A 20,997-nucleotide genomic window follows, 5' to 3' on the forward strand; every position below is an offset into this window, starting at 1 on the left:
AAGATGTGAGAATCCAGGTGAGTAACCAATACATTCTCTGTATTCAGCTCTGTACACCCACAATATTAAATGCTCAGTTAGTCAGATGTCATATCTTAATGTCAACTGTTTTTTTAGGCTACCTACAGTACCAAAACATTGAAAAGAGAACATATGTTTGCTAATGCTAAACATCTATCATGTTTTAAACTGCCCAACTTTCAAAAAAATACCTTTACAAAAATGACAGATGCCTTGTACAATTATTTGTTTATTCACACAAAAGACAGCAGTTATATTCAGGCTGTCTGAAAAGTATATAAAGTATTGTTTTAATTGTGAATTTCAACCTGCAAACAGTGCCATATTGCATCTAAAACAGATGCCACCTAAAACGATAACAATTTGACCTATTATCCTTTGTATATTCCCTATCATATTCCCTTGACATTTAATGCATACTTTATGCCTCAACATGCCTAAAAAACTAAAATGTATTCATAAATAAAATCACTGTAAACGTGAGAAGTGCTGGAGATGATACAGGAGCTATTTTGTATTATTGTACAAATATTGAAAATAAACATCTTAAATTATTTTGTCATCACTTAAAAATGAAAAAATTAGAAGTCTGGGGGATGCAGTGTCTCATTCGGAAAATGGTCAAACAACAAACCTTTAACCAAATCGTTCAATAGCTAGGCTAACGTTTAGAAATGATAGGAGCGGGGTTCACAATGGGGTTTGCAAATATTCCCTGGCTCATAATTCTGTTTTACTCTTTCAGGTTTTCTTCAAGAAGATACATGGGTCTACAGAACACCAATTTCTCACTCTCCATGAGTTCCCTTTCTTATTCCTCCGTTAATGAATTAATCCACTAACTTATTAAGGAAACAAAAACATGTGCCACACAAGTCTTGCTGAAGTGCTGTTGGCTCTGTGTGAAAGGGGTTATACATGTAGGTAGGGCTCCATCCTGCCCCAGGACTGCACGTCATAGAAGAAGCCATCATAGACGCTGACCCCATTCTCCACTGACACGGGGACAGCCTGGATCTCCTCCCTCATGCAGTCCCATGGGTGTGGCTGCTGATCTGAGAACAGTGTGAGCTCCTCATAGTACTGTGGTGGGGTGACGGACAGCTGCATGCTGTGCTGACCATGCTGCTGGTTGACCCCAGGACAGTCGGCCAGGCTGACCGGATTGACCTCCATGAACCTGGGGGTCATCTCTGGACCAGCCACACACCAGTTCCCATGGCCCGTCACGGGGTGCCAACCCGGCGGGTAATCCTCCATCTCTTTGCTCAGGGACTGCAGAGCGGCATTCAGCTCCAGGTCATCAAAAGTCTGTCCCCGCCTGTCATCATCACACACGCCTGAAGCCCAAGAGTCCGAAGACGCTCTTACCTCTTGCGCTAGAAGTGGCGATTTCTGAACCCAGTTTTGGCCGTCATCGGAATGACCATGTTTGCGCTTTCTTACATACTCCATCCCTCTGTGATGCTGATCCCCGTGTAGGGTCTGTAGGTGTTCCTGAGGATTCTGTTTTGGGATACTCAGATGACCAGGTGTTCGTTTGCGCCTAAAGATGCCACCAACAAACATGTCCGCATACTGAGGATCAATTTGCCAGAAGCCTCCTTTTCCAGGTTCATCTTTCTGTCTTGGCACCTTCTTGAAACACTTGTTGAGGGAGAGATTGTGGCGAATGGAATTCTGCAAAAACAACAGATAAGGATGCAGTGAGGGTCAAAATTAGAGGGACCACTACACCACTGGCTCATTGTGGGCTATATGCTTTAATATGTTGCGGGGCAGAAGGCCTAGACACCACAGTATCATTGACACCAAGCACTGAGAAATGCTTTGAAATGTCTATACTAATCTGAGCCATATCAATTAAAAGTTCCCACCTTGTTCCCACCGCAATAACTGATCGTACATAGGCCTACTGCACACCTAGTATAGCCTGAACCATTTACACAGTATGTGTTAAACTATCTAAAATACCTTATTAATGATCTGCCTTTGTGGGTTACTTCAAGGGTTATTTCAAAATGATTGTTTAATATCAATCTACAATATAGAATTCATAACAGACTAGCTATGTAGGCTGTAATCAGTCACTCACCTGCCAGCTTGGCTCTGTGTGCCTGTAATAGCAGAAATTCTCAATGATCCAGTTGTAAATGGCTGAGAGGGTGATTTTGTTTTTCTTGCTGGCTTGCATGGCCATGCAGATGAGTGTGGCATACGAGTGAGGAGGTTTCACTTGTGAATTTGTCTTGTAGTCAATCTTCTTATTTGAGCTGGCAACCACCGTGAAGTGGTGATGATCACCCTGACTTGCCTCTTCCTGCTGAGGTGAACAGCTGTAACTACTTGGGCTGATTGAGACGGTGGGTGATGTGAGACACCCAGACCCTTGTGGTGCCATCATGGCAGCTGTGGGGCTGGCTGGGGAGTCCATGCCTTCACGCTGTATCTCCAGCAGGTGCTGTGGATGGCATCTGGAGCCAGGGAGACTCTCCGCGTTAGCACCTGGAATAGAAAAACCCTGAAGCCACTGCAGGCTAGTGAGACTATCGTCCAAATGCGCTGTGCTGGCATTCTCTTCCTCCTGGTGAAGCATCATCCATTTCCTCTTGAACTTCGCCATGTCCTGACAGCCTTGCACTGGCATTATGAAAACACCTCACTGAGGGAAAAATCAGTTGACCAAATTTACCGTCTGTTATTATGTTCTCACAAATTTCGAATGAGCAGTGACATGTTTTGGATATCTTATTCAAACACATCAGCAACAAAAATGTCTCAACTTACCTCTTTGTTTTCGTAGCTAACGTTAGCTAAATTACCTGAATACTTTAACATTGAATGTAAGATGTTAGCCTAATGTTAGATCTGGCTCTTGGTGACAGTTCAATGTTACATTTAAATGAAGGTTGGTTGGTATCCTTGAACTGTTGGTGAAATTTGTTAATTCTTATGCCATTTCTATTGTGGAACAAGGCGAAAACTAAACAAAATTGCTTACGGTCGCTACAGAGGCACGGAGAAAAACAATGACAGCTAAAGGGGGTTTAAAGAGCTCTTGAAACAGAACGCTAGATCCCGATTGGTTCCTTGGTAACCAGGTTTCGCCTACCCCAACTTCTTGCGAGTTTCAAGGGTTCGTAAATAAACGAATTATGACAAGACATTTCCAACGTTTAACATCGACTGACGTTCGTTAATGAATTATGGTTTAACCTTAAATCCCTATGCTATCAATGAAAGCTTAATGAACCGATGTAGAACATTTATCCTGACAGTAAAGCCGCATTAATATACGGCTCTTCAGAATGTTCAAAACAAATTCACATCTTTCATATCATTCCGCATGAAGTCAGGTAATATATCGTAACGGAAAGTCATGGTAATTTGAAGTCAGTATCGATAATGGGTTGCTACACCTGAAACTCCAAAGTTCTATTTGCGTGAATAATATTTTCTTCTTAGCGGAAAACACGAAACGGCACAAAAAATATTTTGAAGGAATGTCTTCTATCGTTTTGGCAAGAAACCGTATAATAAGCGGGATATAGTAATAGTCCGGCGTCATTATCCCCCCAAAAAATCAAGACCCCAAGCCACCAAGGACTATAGCCTACATTATCCCTACATTAGTAAAGACCTCTGTCCTCAAATAGCCAGCAGTAGAGTATCACTGACAACCAATGACTAACGTTTCAATGTAGTTTTAAAGGGACGCTTACCATATCAAACTTGTCTCCGTGCTGTAAGTTGAAGTAGCCCACTAGCTAGCTATCTAACTATCCAAAACTAACAACAGGTGAGTTTTTGTTAATGTCGCGCACTTCAACTGGACTTATACACGCACGCGACGTTAAAGAGCCTCCGGCGACATCTAGTGGTTTGCGTTTGTAAAATGGGTAACCTTGGGTGAAACCAGTCAGTCAGACTAAACATAACTCTATACAGCTAAGCTTAACCCGAAATTCCTCAACCACCCTAACCACCATTCAACCGTATATGAATTAAGGCCCTTGTAAACTAGGGTTTTCGATGAAGATTCTAATTCTCCAAAACGTCCATGTGCAAAATGATTTAACATATTTCCAATATTGCCTTCATAAGCCTTAGTAGTCATTAAGTCCAATACATTGTGTTAAAACATTTAGTCTTTGGCCACTGTATGCAAAACTTTACCTGCCAGTTGTATATGCTGTTAAGTTGTAATACATATATAATAAATCTGTATGTGTATAAAAAAAAAATGGCATATAAAATAGCTCAAACAAAGCTTGTGTTGAATCAGGTAACTCTACAAGTCAAACACTGGAATCAGATATTTGATTAGAACTGCTAAAAAAATCCTTTTGGGCCTGGTATTGCAGGATCATCAGTGTCTTGAGGGTTCAAGGGGTTGAATAAAGTAAATAATGATGCAATTACCAAGTACAATCTTATTACTGAAACGTTAAGCTTTATTAGGTTTCCACATGCCTCTACACCAACTAGGACAAAAGTATCTTGAGCTTGCGCTTAAAACAATGAATGACCCAGTGCAGTGTTACCCTGGATACCAGGTCAATAATACTTAGAACAGGAACGAGAAGGCACGGTGTATCAGTATACTGAGATGGCACATGAGAATAGTCTAGTAATTGTGAGTTTAAAGGGTGAAATAAACTCTATTAATAAGCCCACAATTGAAATAAGCTGGTGCTTATGTTTCCTGTTACTGTTGTGAAACGGAGAGGTCTCTGGTTAATATCAGGGGAAAGGGAATGTCAGCAGACAGAAAAGCTGATACACAGGCTATTACCATGGAAACTTTGTGAGATGCTCTTCTATTCAGAAAAGCATATATTTCCATACCTCATAGTACACAAAGCTTAACATTAAAGCATATTACACCGTGTTATTACAAATTCATTATAATATATATATATATGCAATTAAACACTGCTGTTGAAATAAATCAATATTATCCAGTTTAGAGTTCACTCACATGTCTGTACATTATCAATAAAAAAAAGTCTTTCTTATGGGCTTAACAAGTGGTCCTTTCACAAGAACACAAAAGTTTCAAGCAACAAGTAGCCATGTTTGCTCTATAGAAAGGCACATATACCTATATGATTAATGCTACATTTACAGGACTCAGGACAGCCAAAAACACTAAAATATACTCAAGGGCACTGTAGCAACTACACCATCTCATCCTGTTACACCGCTCATTGGGGTGCGCTTGTGAATTGATGTATTTCGAGCCTTTAACAATACTTGTTGTTGTTTACACCGTGATCTGAGCATTATGCTGCAAACTGTCAACACGATGTTTCAGCCAAACAAACAAACAAACAAACAAAAATCACAGTTTGCCTCAATCAGCAATGACGCAACTTGTGCACAGACGTCAACATTATGTCAAGAATATACAAGTATACCTAATATAAATAATAATAAGATATCAGCTGCACTGCCTTACCATACTTCTCAATTATAAACAGTTAAAATGTACACATTTACAGGTAACACCGCAAAGAATTCCACTAGTTAAACTTTACAGGCATGACTTTCCACACAGAAGCTTGGAAAATGGATTAAACCGTATCTTCTTACAAATTGTACCTAAGGAAAGCAAGAGGAGTGTTACACAAACTTCACTAGATCATAATACTGGCAGAGTTACTTCTGGTCCAGACAAAGGTCTATCATATCCTACACATGGGTAGAGGTGCAAGTCATATCCTGAAATAGAAATCTCATCCTTCTTTTACCTCAGAGGTGAGAAATGAAAGCATGTTTGCAAAAAGTTACTTCATAGAATGGAAATGAGAACATGACCAAACAGATTAAGATTTTACATCACAGATTACTACACTTGCATAATGTCTTTCGATTAGTGGTGAATACGGCTATGGTTAAGAGTCATCGGTACTTCAAAACTCATCACGAAGGGTGTTTTAAGACGGTCTACCTCTTGAAAGGTTACCCCAATGAGGGATGAGGTTTAGCATCTTTAGTCTTTGGGGGGAGAAACGTGTTTGCTGACGTGAGATCCAGAGCATAGCAGAGCACTCAAGCTTGATTTCAGGAAGGTCCGAGGGAGAGAAGCAGGAATGCGCTGGAAATGTACTGTAAAGAACTGGGAAAGAAGAACACTGGGGGAATTCCGATGGAGGGTTGATGCTTGGGGTCAAAGGGCGGGTCAAGCTATTCGTCCTCCATGTGCAAACTGCTTTGTGGGCCCAGGAGAGGCTGGCTGGAGCCGTTGGTGCTCTCGCTCTTCAGGCTCTCCGTGGACTCTGACGAACCTGAGAGGATGGAGGAATCAAGTGTGAACAAGCACTCTCAGCCTTACACACTTCATCTGTGAACCTCATTTCATTATTTTTTTTCTTTCTTAAACAAATTACATAAATGATTTCACTACTCTGCAGGCACAATCCTTATTTTTGAAGCATGATTCTCAAGAAAGTAAAGGGAAGCAAGAGGGAAAGACTACAGAGAGCCGACTACATACCAGAGTTACTCTTCCATACCAATAGAGCAGGCCTCAGGACCTAGAGCTGCCCCAAAGCAAGGCCAAGGAAAAGGGGAAAGGGGATAGGATGGCAAGGAGTTCAGTTAGGAAACACAGAGGAACAGCAACAGGGTTCAGTGAGGAACAAAAGCACACTTGTTAGGATGCCAAGCTGGAGTAAAGAAGGCCAATTAGGAGAGAAGAGAAGACAAGACAAGACACTGCCAGAGAGGCAGCTGAACAGTGTGTGAAACGCTGATAACGGTGAGTTTACACAGAATCACAAAAGCATAGAGAGGGTATCAAAACTTCACAGTCTAGATGCACAGTCTAGCTCACACTGTTCAACACACACACATTTACACTCACTCAGTGTGGCTACCTTTTGTGACTGGTATTAAAATTCAACCAAGGTGTTATTATGAGTGCATAGTTTGTGCCTATCTGGGGTACTGCTCTTCACAGTGTTCATCATCAGTGATGTGGACATGCACACCTGGGAGGGAAAGGTCGCCGGGAAGGTCACTATCCGTCTTGGTCAGGCTGCTGTGCTCACTGCTGCAGTCTTCTAAGATCTCCTGTTCAGACATCAGACCGTCCTCTGCAAGAAGCAGAACAGCAGCGGCCATTACTACTACAACACCACATAAGCACTTAGCATTAGCATTAGCACTGGAACCTCAAAACATGTCTCATGCGGTGGGGATCAGCCAGTTGGCTTCAGGCACAGGCTACAGCCGATGTCACATCCTACAGAAGATTCTAACAGTGCATAATGCAGTAACAGTATGACACCTTCCGCTAAGCAATTTAATGAGGGGTATTCTGAGGATGAACCCTTTCAGTACCGTGATAAGTGGGTCTGAACACTGGGCAGGGAAGTTGACCCCAGATTAGCCCCACATACTCACCATCGTCAGGAGTGATGGACTCTGGCATATCCTCTGTTGCAGTGGCCTGCTGGCATACAGGGGACAGATGGGAGGGATCAACACTATACATTAACAGAACACACTCAGCTCACATGACATACATTTAAACTGCCTTTCCTAAGCTCATCTTCAAAAAAGTGCTTTTTTAAAATAAAAATATAGCTGAGACGGCTACCAGACACGTATTCGTAGGGATAGGCGCGCTCTACTTCAAAACAAATATATAAATGCGTTTTCGGGTGCGAGTAAAAGAATGTAAACTATTGGTAGAATGAAAACCGCACTCTCAAGCTTTTCTCTTTTAACAATAAGACCAGTTTATTTTAGTAGACGCGTTTCGGCCTTACGCCATCGTCAGTGGCTACCAGACACCTCAGTAGAGGCAGGCATTTATCACACTTACAATAATAGTAGCCGGTTCCAACAAAGAGACGACAGGCTAATTCATCATAGAACGCTGCACCACTCAAGGCTAAAAAACACCAAGATTGTCTACCTTTAGTGCAGTGTGCAATTCAACAGCCTTTTGCCAGAATTGTGGACTGCACCTTTAAAGGTTAAAGGTAAGGGAGCTGAGGGACTGACCTCTGTGGGCACTGGGCTGCTGGACAGGGTTGGGTGAGGCTGGGACTCGGACAGCTCTGACAGCTTCTCTTCATCCTCCTCCTGGATGGGTGAGGATGGAGACCGGAGAGTGCTGCAGGACGGACACACACACACACACACACACACACACACACACACACACACACAAATTATGGTATGAGACTTCCCTGTGGAGTCTGGTGTTTTTCCTGCCACACGAGAAGCCCTGCAATGTCAACTGGATGAATCACAGGTAGCATGCAGAGTCATCAGTCTGCATCAGTCTGGATACAGGATATGTGTGTGTGTGTGTGTGTGTGTGTGTGTGTGTGACAGAGTGTCCTCTGGCAGGAGCACTCAGACCCGTCTTGGCAGAGCCTGTTTCTCGCCTGGCCTCAGGCCAATGGCTACCCGGAGGAGATGACAGGAAGGTGAGAGCTTCGACAGCAATATCAACTCAACTAAAATCACGACTAAAATGGGGACTCACTGAGGATAGAGTACCATTGTTGCATTGTTAGAATCTGGATATTACAACTTCCTGTACACTTTCTTTGTTTAACAACCAGTGATTGACATTACCTTTCTGCTTGCATTAGTGACTGTTTATGTTACGACGGTCACACTAGTTCTTCTAGGAGACCCAGCCGTGAGTCAGATGAGAGAGGGCACAGTGGGAGGGGCTTACCTGTCAGGTGACTTGCTGACTTTGCCCTTCTGCAGAGCGCTATCCCCCGACAGCTCCGAAGGGCTATGTGGCCTGCTATCCCCGCCTACGCTGCCGTTGAAGTTGATCTCGTCATAGAGGGGGGCGGAGGGGATCCCTGGAGATACAGGCCGCAGACCATTCATCGCCTCCAGCAGCGAGATGGGCTCAAATCCAGGAGGAACGGAGTCTGTGCTCTGGGAGAGGCAGGGAACACACAGAGAGACACGTAGCAAAGGCTAAGTCAGCTAACTACACTATGGTCTGTTTCCCATTCATGTTAGCATTTTTATAAGCATCAAATAACACAGCAGATAAAGGACTCATTTCATTTTTGGCTTCTGATACACAAATCAAATTTAAGTACAGTAGGGCCCCATATCCACAGGGGATACATTCCAAGACCTACCACAGAAGTAGTGAACACCATATATAACTTATTGTTTTGTGCATACAGACCTATGATTAAGTTTAAAAGACATACAATGTTCTTTCTTTCTGTATCAAGTCTAGAATGTGTACTTCTGTATCAAGTCTAGAATGTGTACTTCTGTATCAAGTCTAGAATGTGTACTTTCTCACTGATAGGACACACCTCAAGTCTTCTCTGTGGCTATGAAGAACTGCCTGATTCACTTAGGGGCTTTGTGGCCAATATAAACTAGAAGTGAAGGGGGCCCCTATGCATCGCAAATTTAAAGCAGGACAGTGTGAACGCTAGTGTCCTTACTGAGTGTTCATCGTGGTCCATGTTCTGAGCTAGCACAGGGCTAAAGGAGACTGGGGAGAGAGTTCCAGACTTCTTCCTCACAGCGCGGATCTGCAGCAGGGCCCTGAATGCTGGGAAACACAAAAGAAATGTCATATATCATATGTCATCAGATGATCTACGTCAGTCATCACACACAGACACAGACACAGACACAGACACACACACACTCTCCATTCTAAATCAGGGCAACATGGAGCCTGGCCTGAGTCGGGTGTTTTTTTTTTTTTTTTTTTCTTACGCAGGCGGCAGATGGGACAGTTGTTGGCCTGGTAGCGCAGCGTGTCTGCACAGGAGTTGCAGAGGCACAGGTGCCTGCAGGGCAGGATGAGGGTGTCGCGCAGATCCGACAGACACACCACACACTCGTTGCTGTTGTCACTGTTCTCGTCATCTGAAGGCTGGCGAGAGAAATGACACATTCAGTGAGGTCGTTGTGTACATGTGGATGATGCCAAATGAACATCGGCCCTCCTGGAAGGGAATGCTTACCTTGGTCTCCTGGTTATTTTTGTTCTCAATCCCGTAAATCTCCTGCAGCAAATAGCTCACTCGGTCAACCTGTGAAGAAATAGAGTTGGTTGAGGCAGCGCAATTTTATGCCAGTCTTTTACACACAGATCATCCAAATATGAATTTGTTTACAGAGGAAGAAGATACTCACAATTTGTTTCTGCTTTAAAGGTTTCACAGAGAAGCTCCCGTCCATGTGCTGTCAATCAAAAAGGGGACACGTTGGTTAAGCTCCTATTTTTTAACTATGAACATTTTTGAGATCTAAAAAGCAGTGTTTTTCTAAAGTTATGCGCGCAGATGGTTCATCGTAGATTAAAAACAGGGTCGCCAGATTATAAATAGATGACGGGGGTATAAGAGAAGTACAGAATCCAGAGATGGACTGCAATGTTTTAGAGAATAGCTCGATGGTCCACATCTACCCTGCCATGTGATATCTCTGGCTGGATGCAACACAGCCACAGTCAGACCGAGAAGAATCCAACTACAACACAAACACTATACCAACTACGCAAACAAAACACGATAAAGAAATATCATAAGTCTTTTCAGCATTTCAGTACGCAACACATTTTTCTGCAGTTTCATTTGGAAAGCACATAGCATGCTTAGCGGTCGGACTCATGTTTAACTGAAATAGATGAAATGTTTGCACAATCTATATTCAAGTTTAAAGAAAGTGTCTGTTTGGGATCAGGTGTTAAGAAACTCTTTGTTTTCTATAAGGATAAAACTATACTATTCCGAAGTGTGACGGCTTCAGTGTCAGCACTAACAAACACGTTGTTTACACTCATTCCTTCCGTCACAATCAAGATCTGTATCCATAAACCACATGAACCATAAACCACAACTTAACACAGCTAGAGTGAAAAGCCTGCTAAAGGGAACAAAATGACCTAAATATCCTGTGAGAAACTGCACTGTGAACTCACCCTCTCAAAGCCTGCCAGCAATACATGTGCATGTCCTATGCAATCTGGAAATTAAAACAAATGTCTTCTGTTAAAAAGCATCTCCACACAAACACAAGTAGCAATCTGTCAAATTAGACCTCTCAGCCTCTTTGGAAAGGGCTATTTATTAACACTTACCATCCCCCTCATCTACCACTGCTTGGATTACTATGGGGAACACACCTCTGTCCAGATCAAAATTAAGCTGCCAAGCACAAAAAAACACACAAAAAATGAACACCATAAAACCACAATTTAACTGCACTAAATGTATGCTCTGCTAATAATGTATAGCCATTGCTGCAGCTGAGCTTTATGCCATAGTATCTGTGTAAGCACTGACAGGAAGCTTCACAAACAAGGAAGAATTCAGACAGATATGCACATATGTGCAATGAATCTTTAAGAGCATTTGCTGTTTTTTTTCTATCGACTGTCAAGATGAGCACACCATGCTTGATCAACAACACTTGCATAACTGTACTTACATCCTCCTCCTTCCATTCAGTGAAATCAATTTTGAAGGACGGCAAAGAAAACTGCTGGCTCACTCCTCTTTTGTGGTGCACCGTCTCAGAAACCAATGTGGGAACCTTTGGGGTGTACCTGGTGAACAGCAAATCATACGCCATTTAATTATATATATAGCAATTTAGTCTTTCTATACAAAATGTCAAGGTCTTAACAAGTGGATATTAATTCCTTAAGGTTATTTATTCATTCTTCACTTTTGACAAACACGGTACTCAGCTTCTCCTTATCCTACACTGATGAAAGAGAATGCTTACCCAAAGTACTAGCTATTCTCTCTCACACACACACACAAAAATCATCAAGGTGCAAAAGAAGAACAACCACCAGGTGTTTTTTTTTTTTTAAGTCAAGACAAGAACTCTGAAAACCCACAGTCAATTCTCAAAGAAGTTGTCTTATTCTTACACAGCCATTCCATTGCTGAATTCTTCAAATGCCTGGCAGTAGATGGTGATGGCCACCCGTGCATCTGAATCGAAGGTGAACTCAACCCCATACAGAACCTTGGGCTTTGCCTCTTCTTCTGTGGGACTGTCAGCATCATCTTTGTACCTGACATTAAAGACAACCTAGATCTCATCTCTAAATCACAACATTTGGAGCAACATCTGATTACAAGAATATTAACAGTAAGAGCTCAACCGAAACCTCATCTCACCTTACAAGACGCAGGGAGTCTTTCCTGATGTTGACAAGACTCCTAAGGGTTTTAACTGGCTCATGAGGCGCCGGTGTAACATAAGGGAACTAGAGAACATGACGAAAATACAGGTTACGTTACATCACCTACAAAATAATTCTTACAGGGCATACTTCAAATAGCTGTGCTTCTTTTCTTACCTGTACAGGACGATTTCCAAGGAAATTTAAATCCATATTTTCTCCAAACAGGTAGCCTTCTGGATGAGGCGTGTCAAACTTCTCCCCTCCCATGAAAAAGTGGCTGGCAAAATAGTTCCCTTGGAAAGAGATTGCAAACGTCACGACAGCTATGACAAAGTATTGTTTGCTGTTTTCAAAAGAGGAGTGTTTGTCATCACATTTTAAGGTAGTTAACAAATCATACTTCTGACACTTTAACTGAACTGGGCATTCATATATTGATGTTTAAAACAAACTTACTAAAATTAATCTAACCACAAGGATCCTGGAAACAAAGTAAATAGGCACGCTGGGATGACATGGGAGTGTGGATAGCTTTGTGACAAAAACAAACACTAAAATAACGGTACCCATAGGACTTACCTGATTTAGGTGGGAATCTGTATGCCGAGTTAGCCTGGATGTCAATATCCTCAACACCCGCGATCCTCCGACTAAGTATTGAGCCCATTTTATTCTTGTTTATAGTCGGGCTGGATGGCAGATGCAATGAAGAAACCCCCTCTTGCCAGGCAAATAAGCTAGGAGCAAAATCCTATTATGGTTATCTGTAAACGTTAGCTCAAAGCCAGCTCAACTGACTATCTGCTAACTAGCTTGTTTAGCTAATGGAATAACCACCAGCTATCGATTCGTGAACATAAACACTCGACCGTTTAGACCAAATAATCGAATTTCTGGTCACATTTAATCATACACTCTCCACAAGATGTGTCTTGCAAATTCAACGGTGTATAACTGAGAGAGATGTTGATGGTAAAACGACAACTTACGGAGTAGCTAACGTTATTTGAGCAATGGTTCTTCTAGCTACGTGAGAAGCTAATTAGCTTGCTAGCTAGCCAGCTAATGATTTGGCTAACTAGTGAACAGACTAATGTGAATCTGAAGTCTATAAATATTACATGTGACTTGGTTCTTGTTACTCGAGATTTTAAGTTGGCGTGCTGTCGCAGTATTCTGCTGTTAACGACTGACAACCAAATGTGATAGAAACATACCATAAAAATGTAGACGTCAGATATAGAAAAGTCGTTGTTCCGTCCTAAATGATGTCTAGCCTGCTATCCGATAAATAGTACATCGCCGTATCTCAACATGAGACGATGTGATTTGCTGAAATTTAGATGACGTTGAAAAGTCCAGCCCGAGACAAGAACATCAAAGCCCCGCCCATTTAATGTCACTACCAATGCAAGTCTGTGATATCTGTGTAAACATTAGCTTAATGCATTTATGTATTTATGTTAAAATATTCTGGCCTCATGACCTACACTTTTCGTGTAGATAGAGTGTTCTTTCATGCATGTAGTTCATCCTTTAAGGCAGAAGACCTGACAATAGATCATGTGATGATTTGTCATGTTGTGTTCTGAGAGGGAACACGTGTTCTCAGATGACATTAACGGATGTTTTTTTTTTTTTTTACAAATTAAAATTGCAGTGCAAGCAATTAAGTACTGTAAAATCACCAAATACGTGTTTGGTAAAATATCGCAAGGAGATTTAGTTTAATTGATTTATATATTTGTTGTTGTTATTTTGAGCATAGTAAGACTGTTCATCTTACATATTACTTTAAGGCTGATCGAATAAGGCGCCTGTTTCCGTTCAAAAAACTGAAAATAAATAGAAATAGAAATGACCGACTAGCCACCAAACAATAATAAATGACTGGGTTATTAATGTTTTTTTTTAAGAATCTTTTACAGACACGGATACTACTTCTATATAAGTTTACAGAAACACCTAACCATGATAATCTATTGGTTGAGGAGGGCTTGCAAAGAGCACGCTAGCCTACCACAATGATTCTTTCGGTTCGCTGCAGTCAGTTTTCAGTCAGGGGGCGCCGAGGACACTAGTAGCCTACTTAAAACATTATCGTTGGTTCAACCGGCAATGGTGGCTGGGTGAAAAAGACGACACTTTCAACCTCTTCGATTCAAGACTCCAACACTGATATTTAAACATCAAAAGAATTATGGACGAATTAAAGCACCAGGTCATGATTAATCAGTTTGTTCTGACTGCTGGTTGTGCGGCAGACCAGGCAAAGCAGCTTTTACAAGCGGCACACTGGCAGTTCGAGGTAAGGACATGCAGTGTTTGCTCTATTTCTGTAAACATGGAGCTGACTGATTTGTGTGTTTCAAGAACCAAGAAAGCTAGCTATCAATGCTTGGTTTCTTTGAACAATGTCTGAACAGTTTGTCCGGTTTAGGACATTGGAACCATTCCAGTTCTAAAATATATAAAATGGATTATGTTAAAGCCAGAGAGCATTTTTTCTAGTTAAAGAAACGGAGATAACGTGCCAGTCACACCGTTGTCATTTGCGCATGTTGTTATGTAATGTAAATAACAATCCATGTCATCCATCCAAGAAATACTGTAGGAACGGTGTATTTAAACCATGTAGATTACTGTAATGCAAAATAGCTTTTTGTAGCAGCCCAGCAAGAGGGTTTCAGGCTAGATTTTTGCATCAGTGCTATGCATTGTGGTAAATGCTGGTTTGTGTGATCACTCTTTTATTCTTTCTGAGCTGTGGCATTTTTCGGTTTTGCAGACTGCTCTCAGCACATTCTTTCAAGAAACGAATATACCGTACGGCCACCATCAAATGGTAAGTATACAGATGACTTATTCCAATTGTATTGAAAATTAATTTTTTATGTTGTTAGTGATATTTTTATTATTATTGTTGTTGGTGGTGGCGATATATCTTGTGGAAGTAGTAAAAGCCTATTCTTTAAAAAAAAAAAAAAAAAAGAAAACCCCCGTCCCTGTCCGCCATGTTGTGGAGCATGCGTCAGACAAAAATAAACACAGGCTCTGCCCACGCTTTCTGTAACTCTTTGGTGAAACGGATTAAATAAAACAAATCAAGGAAAAGTCTCTAGTAGATGCCTCTTGAAACTCAGAAACCTCGATTCTGATTTAACGCCTTGTATGATTGCTTGACCTCTAAATGCTAATTCAAGCTTTCATACGTGTTCTAAGTTGTGGGGGAGGGTGATTCCAGGAAAGAGAAAGAACATTTTGAAACTGCAGTGTTTACATCCGTAGTGTTGTCCTAGTGGTAGGTTGAATTCAGTGCAATGAATGAAACTCTCAAATTTGAAGCACACAACACATTAGGAAAATCTCCATATCCTAAGAAGCCGCGATTTAAACGATTGAAAAAACAGATGTTACTTTTCTATCAATAAAAGCTGTTGCCTGTTTTTAGAAGTCTGTGCTGCCTGAACGCCTGACCTTTACGTTGTCAGCGTCTTGATTTACAAGTAGTAGCTAAGGGAACACACAGACATGCACAGCTAGATATAATTGAAGTAAAACTGAATTCATAACGCCAATGAAGCATTGCTGTAGATATAGGCTAGTGTGTTTAAAGGCTTGAGTTTCACCCCCACCCCCAATATGCTTTGAATGTTATGGAGTGGAAGTGAAGTCTGAAGCTGCCACACTGTGACTCCATATTCATCTATAATAAAGTGGCTGATCAAGTCATTTGGGCGTAGTTGTGGAAGACTGAGGAGAATGTTGCACAGACCATTCTCAAGAGAGAGGGGGTTAACAATTACATTTGGTTTATTTTGTCTACATTTAAAAATGGTCTACTTAGCCTCACACAGCAGGTTTGTATCTCACAGTCTTCCTTTCCCACAGAGAACCTAGCTGATGTGGGAACTTTCCGCATAGATTTGACACAAACTACCAACAACCTTAACCAAACTGAAACAGTGTGAACACATTGTTCATGGAATGACTATGATGGAAAGATCTTGCACAGAGCCCTATACAAAACCCCAAAACGTTGTTTTCATTTCAGTACAGTTAACAACATAAACTGTTGGCTAATAAGGGCCTATATTAAGGCTAGTAAGCCATAAATGCTTTTGAAGACTTAAGACTTTTGAAAATGTGAGTGTTTGAAACTGTCTAGCAAGACGAGTATATTTAAAGGATTCAGCCAATGGTTATTTTTTATATATTTCTGATTTATCTCTGTATTTTGTTTCTAATCAATCAGCAAAATCAACATTCAGACAATTATTAAGAAATACTTGAATGTTCGCTTTGGTTACTGCTGCTGTTACCACTACTTCTGCTATTACTACCGCCAATACTGCTACAACTGCTATACTACAGCCATGACTGCTACTACTGTTATTACTTCCGCCATTACTGCTACTACTGCTACTTGCCTGGTATCATAAAAATACTATCAAAAGTGCCAGTAAAATACAGTGAGAATTTATGATGGGTCTATTAAAACCGGCTGTCATTATAATGTGAGATTTGAGATAGCAGGCATGTTTTGCGATGCCTTGTGGTTAAACATAGTAAACAACATAAGTGCATATACAGTATATATATATATATATATATATACTGTATATATATACACACACACATATATGTATTGGTATTTATTTTTGTATGTATTATATATAGTATATATGTATTCATTATATATAGTATAGTAAATATAGTTGGTTATGTATTTTTAATATAGGAATGTAGTATTGTAATGTAGTAAATCTAATCAAATGCCCTACTGTTCAACTTATACGTAGTGCAATTACTGTAAGTTGACACAAATTTGAACACTCAAGTGGTATACCGCAGGCATCTATTCACTTTCATATACTGTAGTCTTCTTTTAGGTCAGGCAGAAGAAAGTGCCAAATCAGAGGTTCGCAAACATGTAATGTGCAGCTTGTAGGAAACGCATTTGAGCTGAGAAACTCCTGTCACAACAAATGAGTAGGATGTGGAGTGACACTGTTGGCACTTTTCAACTGGGCCCTGTGGTTGAGTGTTGACATCTGAAATCTCTTGATCAGAAACAAGTTTGTTGCATTTTCTGCTAGCATACTCTCATTGGGTTACAGTTTCCTGTCTCTTTGTTCTTCATTGTGCTTGGAGTAGCATTGGTTTTCCTAAAGACAATCTACCCATTGTTTATAAACACTTTGGTGTCTGTTCCTTCACAGTGACTGTAGTTATTTGGACCTTGATTATTTTGGGGACAAATGAAATGTCAAGAACTGTTTTATGGCCTTGTGCAATTTTGCTTGTTGGTAAGAAACAACATAGATAAAACGGCAAACAAGTTCTTTATTGTTTAAGGGAGAGAAACGTTACGTCTTTTTAATCGGAAGTTTATCTTCTTCAGTCATGACATTAGTGGACACCTGAATGACCTAAGTAACAGGCTCATAGTTTGCATGACCATTCTTGAATGCTGAGAATTCGTTTTGCAAAAATAACTGAATCATTCATGTCGCCTCAAGATAATGGGTTAATAATTTAGCGCCTGTGTGTGATCATTGACCTGGTCTTTATGACAGAAGTGGGGAAATCATGCTCCCATAAAGGGGAACTGCTTGTTATCATGTGACACAGAATGCGAGTAAGTGCGTATTCCTCTTCCTGTGGGCTCGGTCTTTTCAGTTATTTCCATTTAGTACACATCCTTCTCATCATGTGTGGTTTCTCTTCTATACATAACCACAAACCTTCAACTGTTGCTTGATCAACCCAGCCTCCTCTCACCTTCTCTGTTCTGTCATGTGTACTGGTGTAGTACAACTATGATAAATGAATCCTAAGGGAAAGCCATAGCTTTATATGTATCAACAATATCTTTAGATGTTATTGGACAGGGAGATCAACCGGCACTGTAATGAGAGAAACTAGAGCCCATCAGTGCTGGTATGGAAAAATCAAGGAATTATGTTCATACGACATTGTTATTGTATAACATATATATTTACTTGCTCATTGTATATTATATATATATATATTTTATAAAAACAAGGATTCTTGAAACATACGCAGCATTCTATACCCTCTATATTGATGTGTCTAAAATATTGGTGCTCATTCAATGTTCATTAGTGAAGAATTTCATTTATTTACCTTACAGAGAGATTGTGAAATGAAAACACCGCCGTAGACAAGCCCTTTTGTACAGTGTTGTAGGGCAGTAAACAAAACAATGCTTCATTTGTTTTGAATGGACACTGTTTTGGGCAAACAAAATGGAGGGCTTTTGTAATGTTGCCAGAATACCACTGTCCAAACAGATGCAGAAACTTTATAGTGAATAGTCTCAGCTGTGTTTCCCTGGCAGAATTTCTTTCTTTTTTTCCCACCACAGTTTTCACGCTACAGTGCTTTGAAGGCTGTACCTTGGTGCTGTGAAACGTGTGGTTAGTGTCTTTGTACAGAAACCGCTTCTGAAAGGATCTCAGCAGGCATAATTGCACGCTGTGTGAGAGTGACACAGTGGGAAAAAAATGTCTTTTTTCCCAGAAAAAAAAGTTACATCACAGCAGGGGGGACTCATCTCCTCAAGCAGATAGAGGAATGAGGTGTACTTACGTCTGCGGTCTAAACTTTTGAATTATTTCCACCCCTTTCTTAAAACGCTACCCGTCCCTGGTGTTTTCTTACTCTTGTAACTGTGTTTTGACATTTTTACTGAACAGGAATGATTTTGATGGTCATTCGTCTTTTGTTAGAAAAAGGGACACCTGTTTCCTGCTTGTAATTCTTTGGAAAAAAACATGTCATAGTTCACTGCACCAACAAATTCTGTACGCAAGATGTAAGGATATCCTGTATTCTAAAAACAGGGAATATCTATGTGGACTCAGGAGTATGTGAAGTATGTAAAACTGCTAGTTTGTAATGGATAAAGTTTTCCTTAGGTCATGTTGGCTTTGGCATGGTGGTCTACTGTTTTGCTGTGAGGGCATAGGCCCTTGGGAACATTTATAGCAGCCACTACTAAAGAGATAGGAAACAGGAAGTAGGTGGACAGAGTCTCCAAGTAGCACCCAGGGGCCAGCCGTTGGTAGAGGGTCTGTTTGCATTTGAAACAAGGTGCTTTTGAAACCCTCTATAGAATTATCTTTTGGTTCTTGCTATATTGTCAGTCTGTTTGGTGGCCAATGTGATGGTTACACATAGCATAAACGTTGCCTGTAATGACAGTTGAAAAGCACAGTTGGGGCAGATCACAGGCAGATCACAGGCATTCACCATATTGTTCACGCAAGATTTTTCTGGAACAGAGCATTCTCCTTAAGGCTGTCTCCTTCTCCTCTCTCCTGTAGATGTGCACTCCAACAAACACGCCTGCGACGCCACCCAACTTCCCGGACGCGCTCGCCATGTTCTCACGCCTCAAGGCCTCCGAGAGCTACTCCGCGGGCAGCCCCCGGGGGTCTATGGCGACCTCCCCGCCTCCTCAGGTCAACTGGGCCATGAGCCCCCCAGCCTCCAGCCCGCAGGGCCTGTGGACCGCAGGACCCCGACCCTCCCAGACGGCGCCGCTGGGCTGGCCCGCAGCCGTCGCCCAGCAATCCTCTCCAGAGCAGATGGCCACCATGGCCATGGAGGCCGAGAGATGAGGGCCACACACTGCTGGGAGGATGGTCCTCTTCGTGGTGTGTGTGTGTGTGTGTATGTGTGTGTGTGTGTGTGTGTGTGTGTGTGTGTGTATATGTGTGTGTGTGTGTGTGTGTGTGTGAGGGCCACACACTACTGGGAGGATGGTCCTCTTCGTGGTGTGTGTGTGTGTGTGTGTGTGTGTGTGTGTGTGTGTGTGTGTGGCCATGGAGGCCGAGAGATAAGGGCCTGCAGCAGGAGGCCACACACTACTGGGAGGATGGTCCTCTTCTTCGTGGGGTGGGCGAGAGCCAGTGCTGGGATGGAGATCTTTGCCATGTGGATAAGCACTGAAGAAGAATAGGAAAAGTATACGACGAAAGGGGTTGGGTGGGGTGGGGTGGGGTGGGGTGGGGTGGGGTAAAAGATCTGCAGGGTTGATGGGACAAACACAGGGTGCCTCAATGCATAGAAGAACATTTTGTTGTTGTTTTTTTATTTTTAAATTTAAAGATTATTTTTTTCCCATAGTATGAAAATGGAGAACAACACAAAGAAACATAATGGACTTGATGGCGTGAGTGGCATTCTCATGGTGGACTCCTCTGCCATATGAATGTGTGCTCTTGCACTGTTGTCTTCTCAGTTCTCTTCCACTACTGTGCACTGCATTAGAACAGGGTGTGTCCTCAGCTTTTTAAGTTTGGACGTTTTGTGAAATCATGCGCTGTGTGTGTGGTATGTGTGTGTCTGTGTGTATGTGTGTGTGTGTGTCAGTGTGTGTGTGTCATTCATCATCATCCACATGAACATATCTTCAGTTGCAATGATTTATCGGGCCTAGTTTTTATCTGAAGCCCCGTCACCCAAAAGATTCCTATGCTATCAGCAAGATTGGCTTTTCTTATGACTATAATTTATCAGAAACCCCAGAGCTACTGTAAGGACTCAAATAATACTGGGCCTGGTTTAGTTTATGAGTTAAGATGGTTTGTATTAATGATCTTTTTATAGAAACAAGAAAGCAAAAGGTTAAGATGATTATTATTTGTAGCACTGTCTTGATGCAGTTGTTGAGCACTGATGGTTCTGATGTAATTTACAGTTTGCATTTCTTCATTTTTCACATTTGTAAAGGCAGATAAGCGGTCGTCAACTTTGTATGACCATTCAAACCACTTTCCACA

General features: G+C 41.5%; 3 protein-coding genes across 6 annotated transcripts; 1 reads left to right on the forward strand and 2 right to left on the reverse strand.

Moving 5' to 3' along the window:
• Positions 1–933: 933 nt before the first annotated feature.
• LOC308366695 (forkhead box protein J1-B-like) lies at positions 934–2,668 on the reverse strand (the record flags this gene model as incomplete). Its single annotated transcript, XM_080840425.1, has 2 exons — positions 934–1,701; positions 2,117–2,668. 2 exons carry the CDS (start codon positions 2,666–2,668, stop codon positions 934–936), a joined length of 1,320 nt encoding a protein of 439 aa, XP_080696551.1.
• Positions 2,669–4,555: 1,887 nt separating this feature from the next.
• On the reverse strand, positions 4,556–13,489 carry mgrn1b (mahogunin, ring finger 1b). Of its 4 annotated transcripts, none has more exons than XM_080840318.1 (18): positions 13,402–13,489; positions 12,764–12,921; positions 12,359–12,477; positions 12,177–12,265; positions 11,924–12,070; positions 11,473–11,590; positions 11,123–11,189; positions 10,964–11,007; positions 10,177–10,224; positions 10,005–10,073; positions 9,754–9,913; positions 9,474–9,583; positions 8,726–8,940; positions 8,038–8,149; positions 7,432–7,480; positions 7,017–7,121; positions 6,521–6,560; positions 4,556–6,311 (listed from the first exon to the last, which is right to left on the reverse strand). In XM_080840318.1, the coding sequence occupies exons 2-17, from the start codon at positions 12,849–12,851 to the stop codon at positions 6,526–6,528; spliced, it is 1,575 nt and encodes a 524-aa protein (XP_080696444.1). In that variant the 5' UTR covers positions 12,852–12,921; positions 13,402–13,489; the 3' UTR covers positions 4,556–6,311; positions 6,521–6,525. The 4 variants fall into 4 exon arrangements, with proteins under 4 accessions (XP_080696444.1, XP_080696443.1, XP_080696442.1 ...); XM_080840317.1 differs by having other exon boundaries at positions 6,521–6,566; XM_080840316.1 differs by lacking the exon at positions 6,521–6,560 and having other exon boundaries at positions 7,432–7,477.
• Positions 13,490–14,247: 758 nt separating this feature from the next.
• ubald1b (UBA-like domain containing 1b) lies at positions 14,248–20,183 on the forward strand. Its single transcript, XM_080841042.1, has 3 exons — positions 14,248–14,492; positions 14,973–15,029; positions 19,537–20,183. The coding sequence occupies exons 1-3, from the start codon at positions 14,385–14,387 to the stop codon at positions 19,831–19,833; spliced, it is 462 nt and encodes a 153-aa protein (XP_080697168.1). The 5' UTR covers positions 14,248–14,384; the 3' UTR covers positions 19,834–20,183.
• The last annotated feature ends 814 nt before the right edge of the window (positions 20,184–20,997 follow it).

This window comes from Sprattus sprattus (genome assembly GCF_963457725.1).
Source record: "Sprattus sprattus genome assembly, chromosome: 6".
NCBI lineage: Eukaryota > Metazoa > Chordata > Actinopteri > Clupeiformes > Clupeidae > Sprattus > Sprattus sprattus.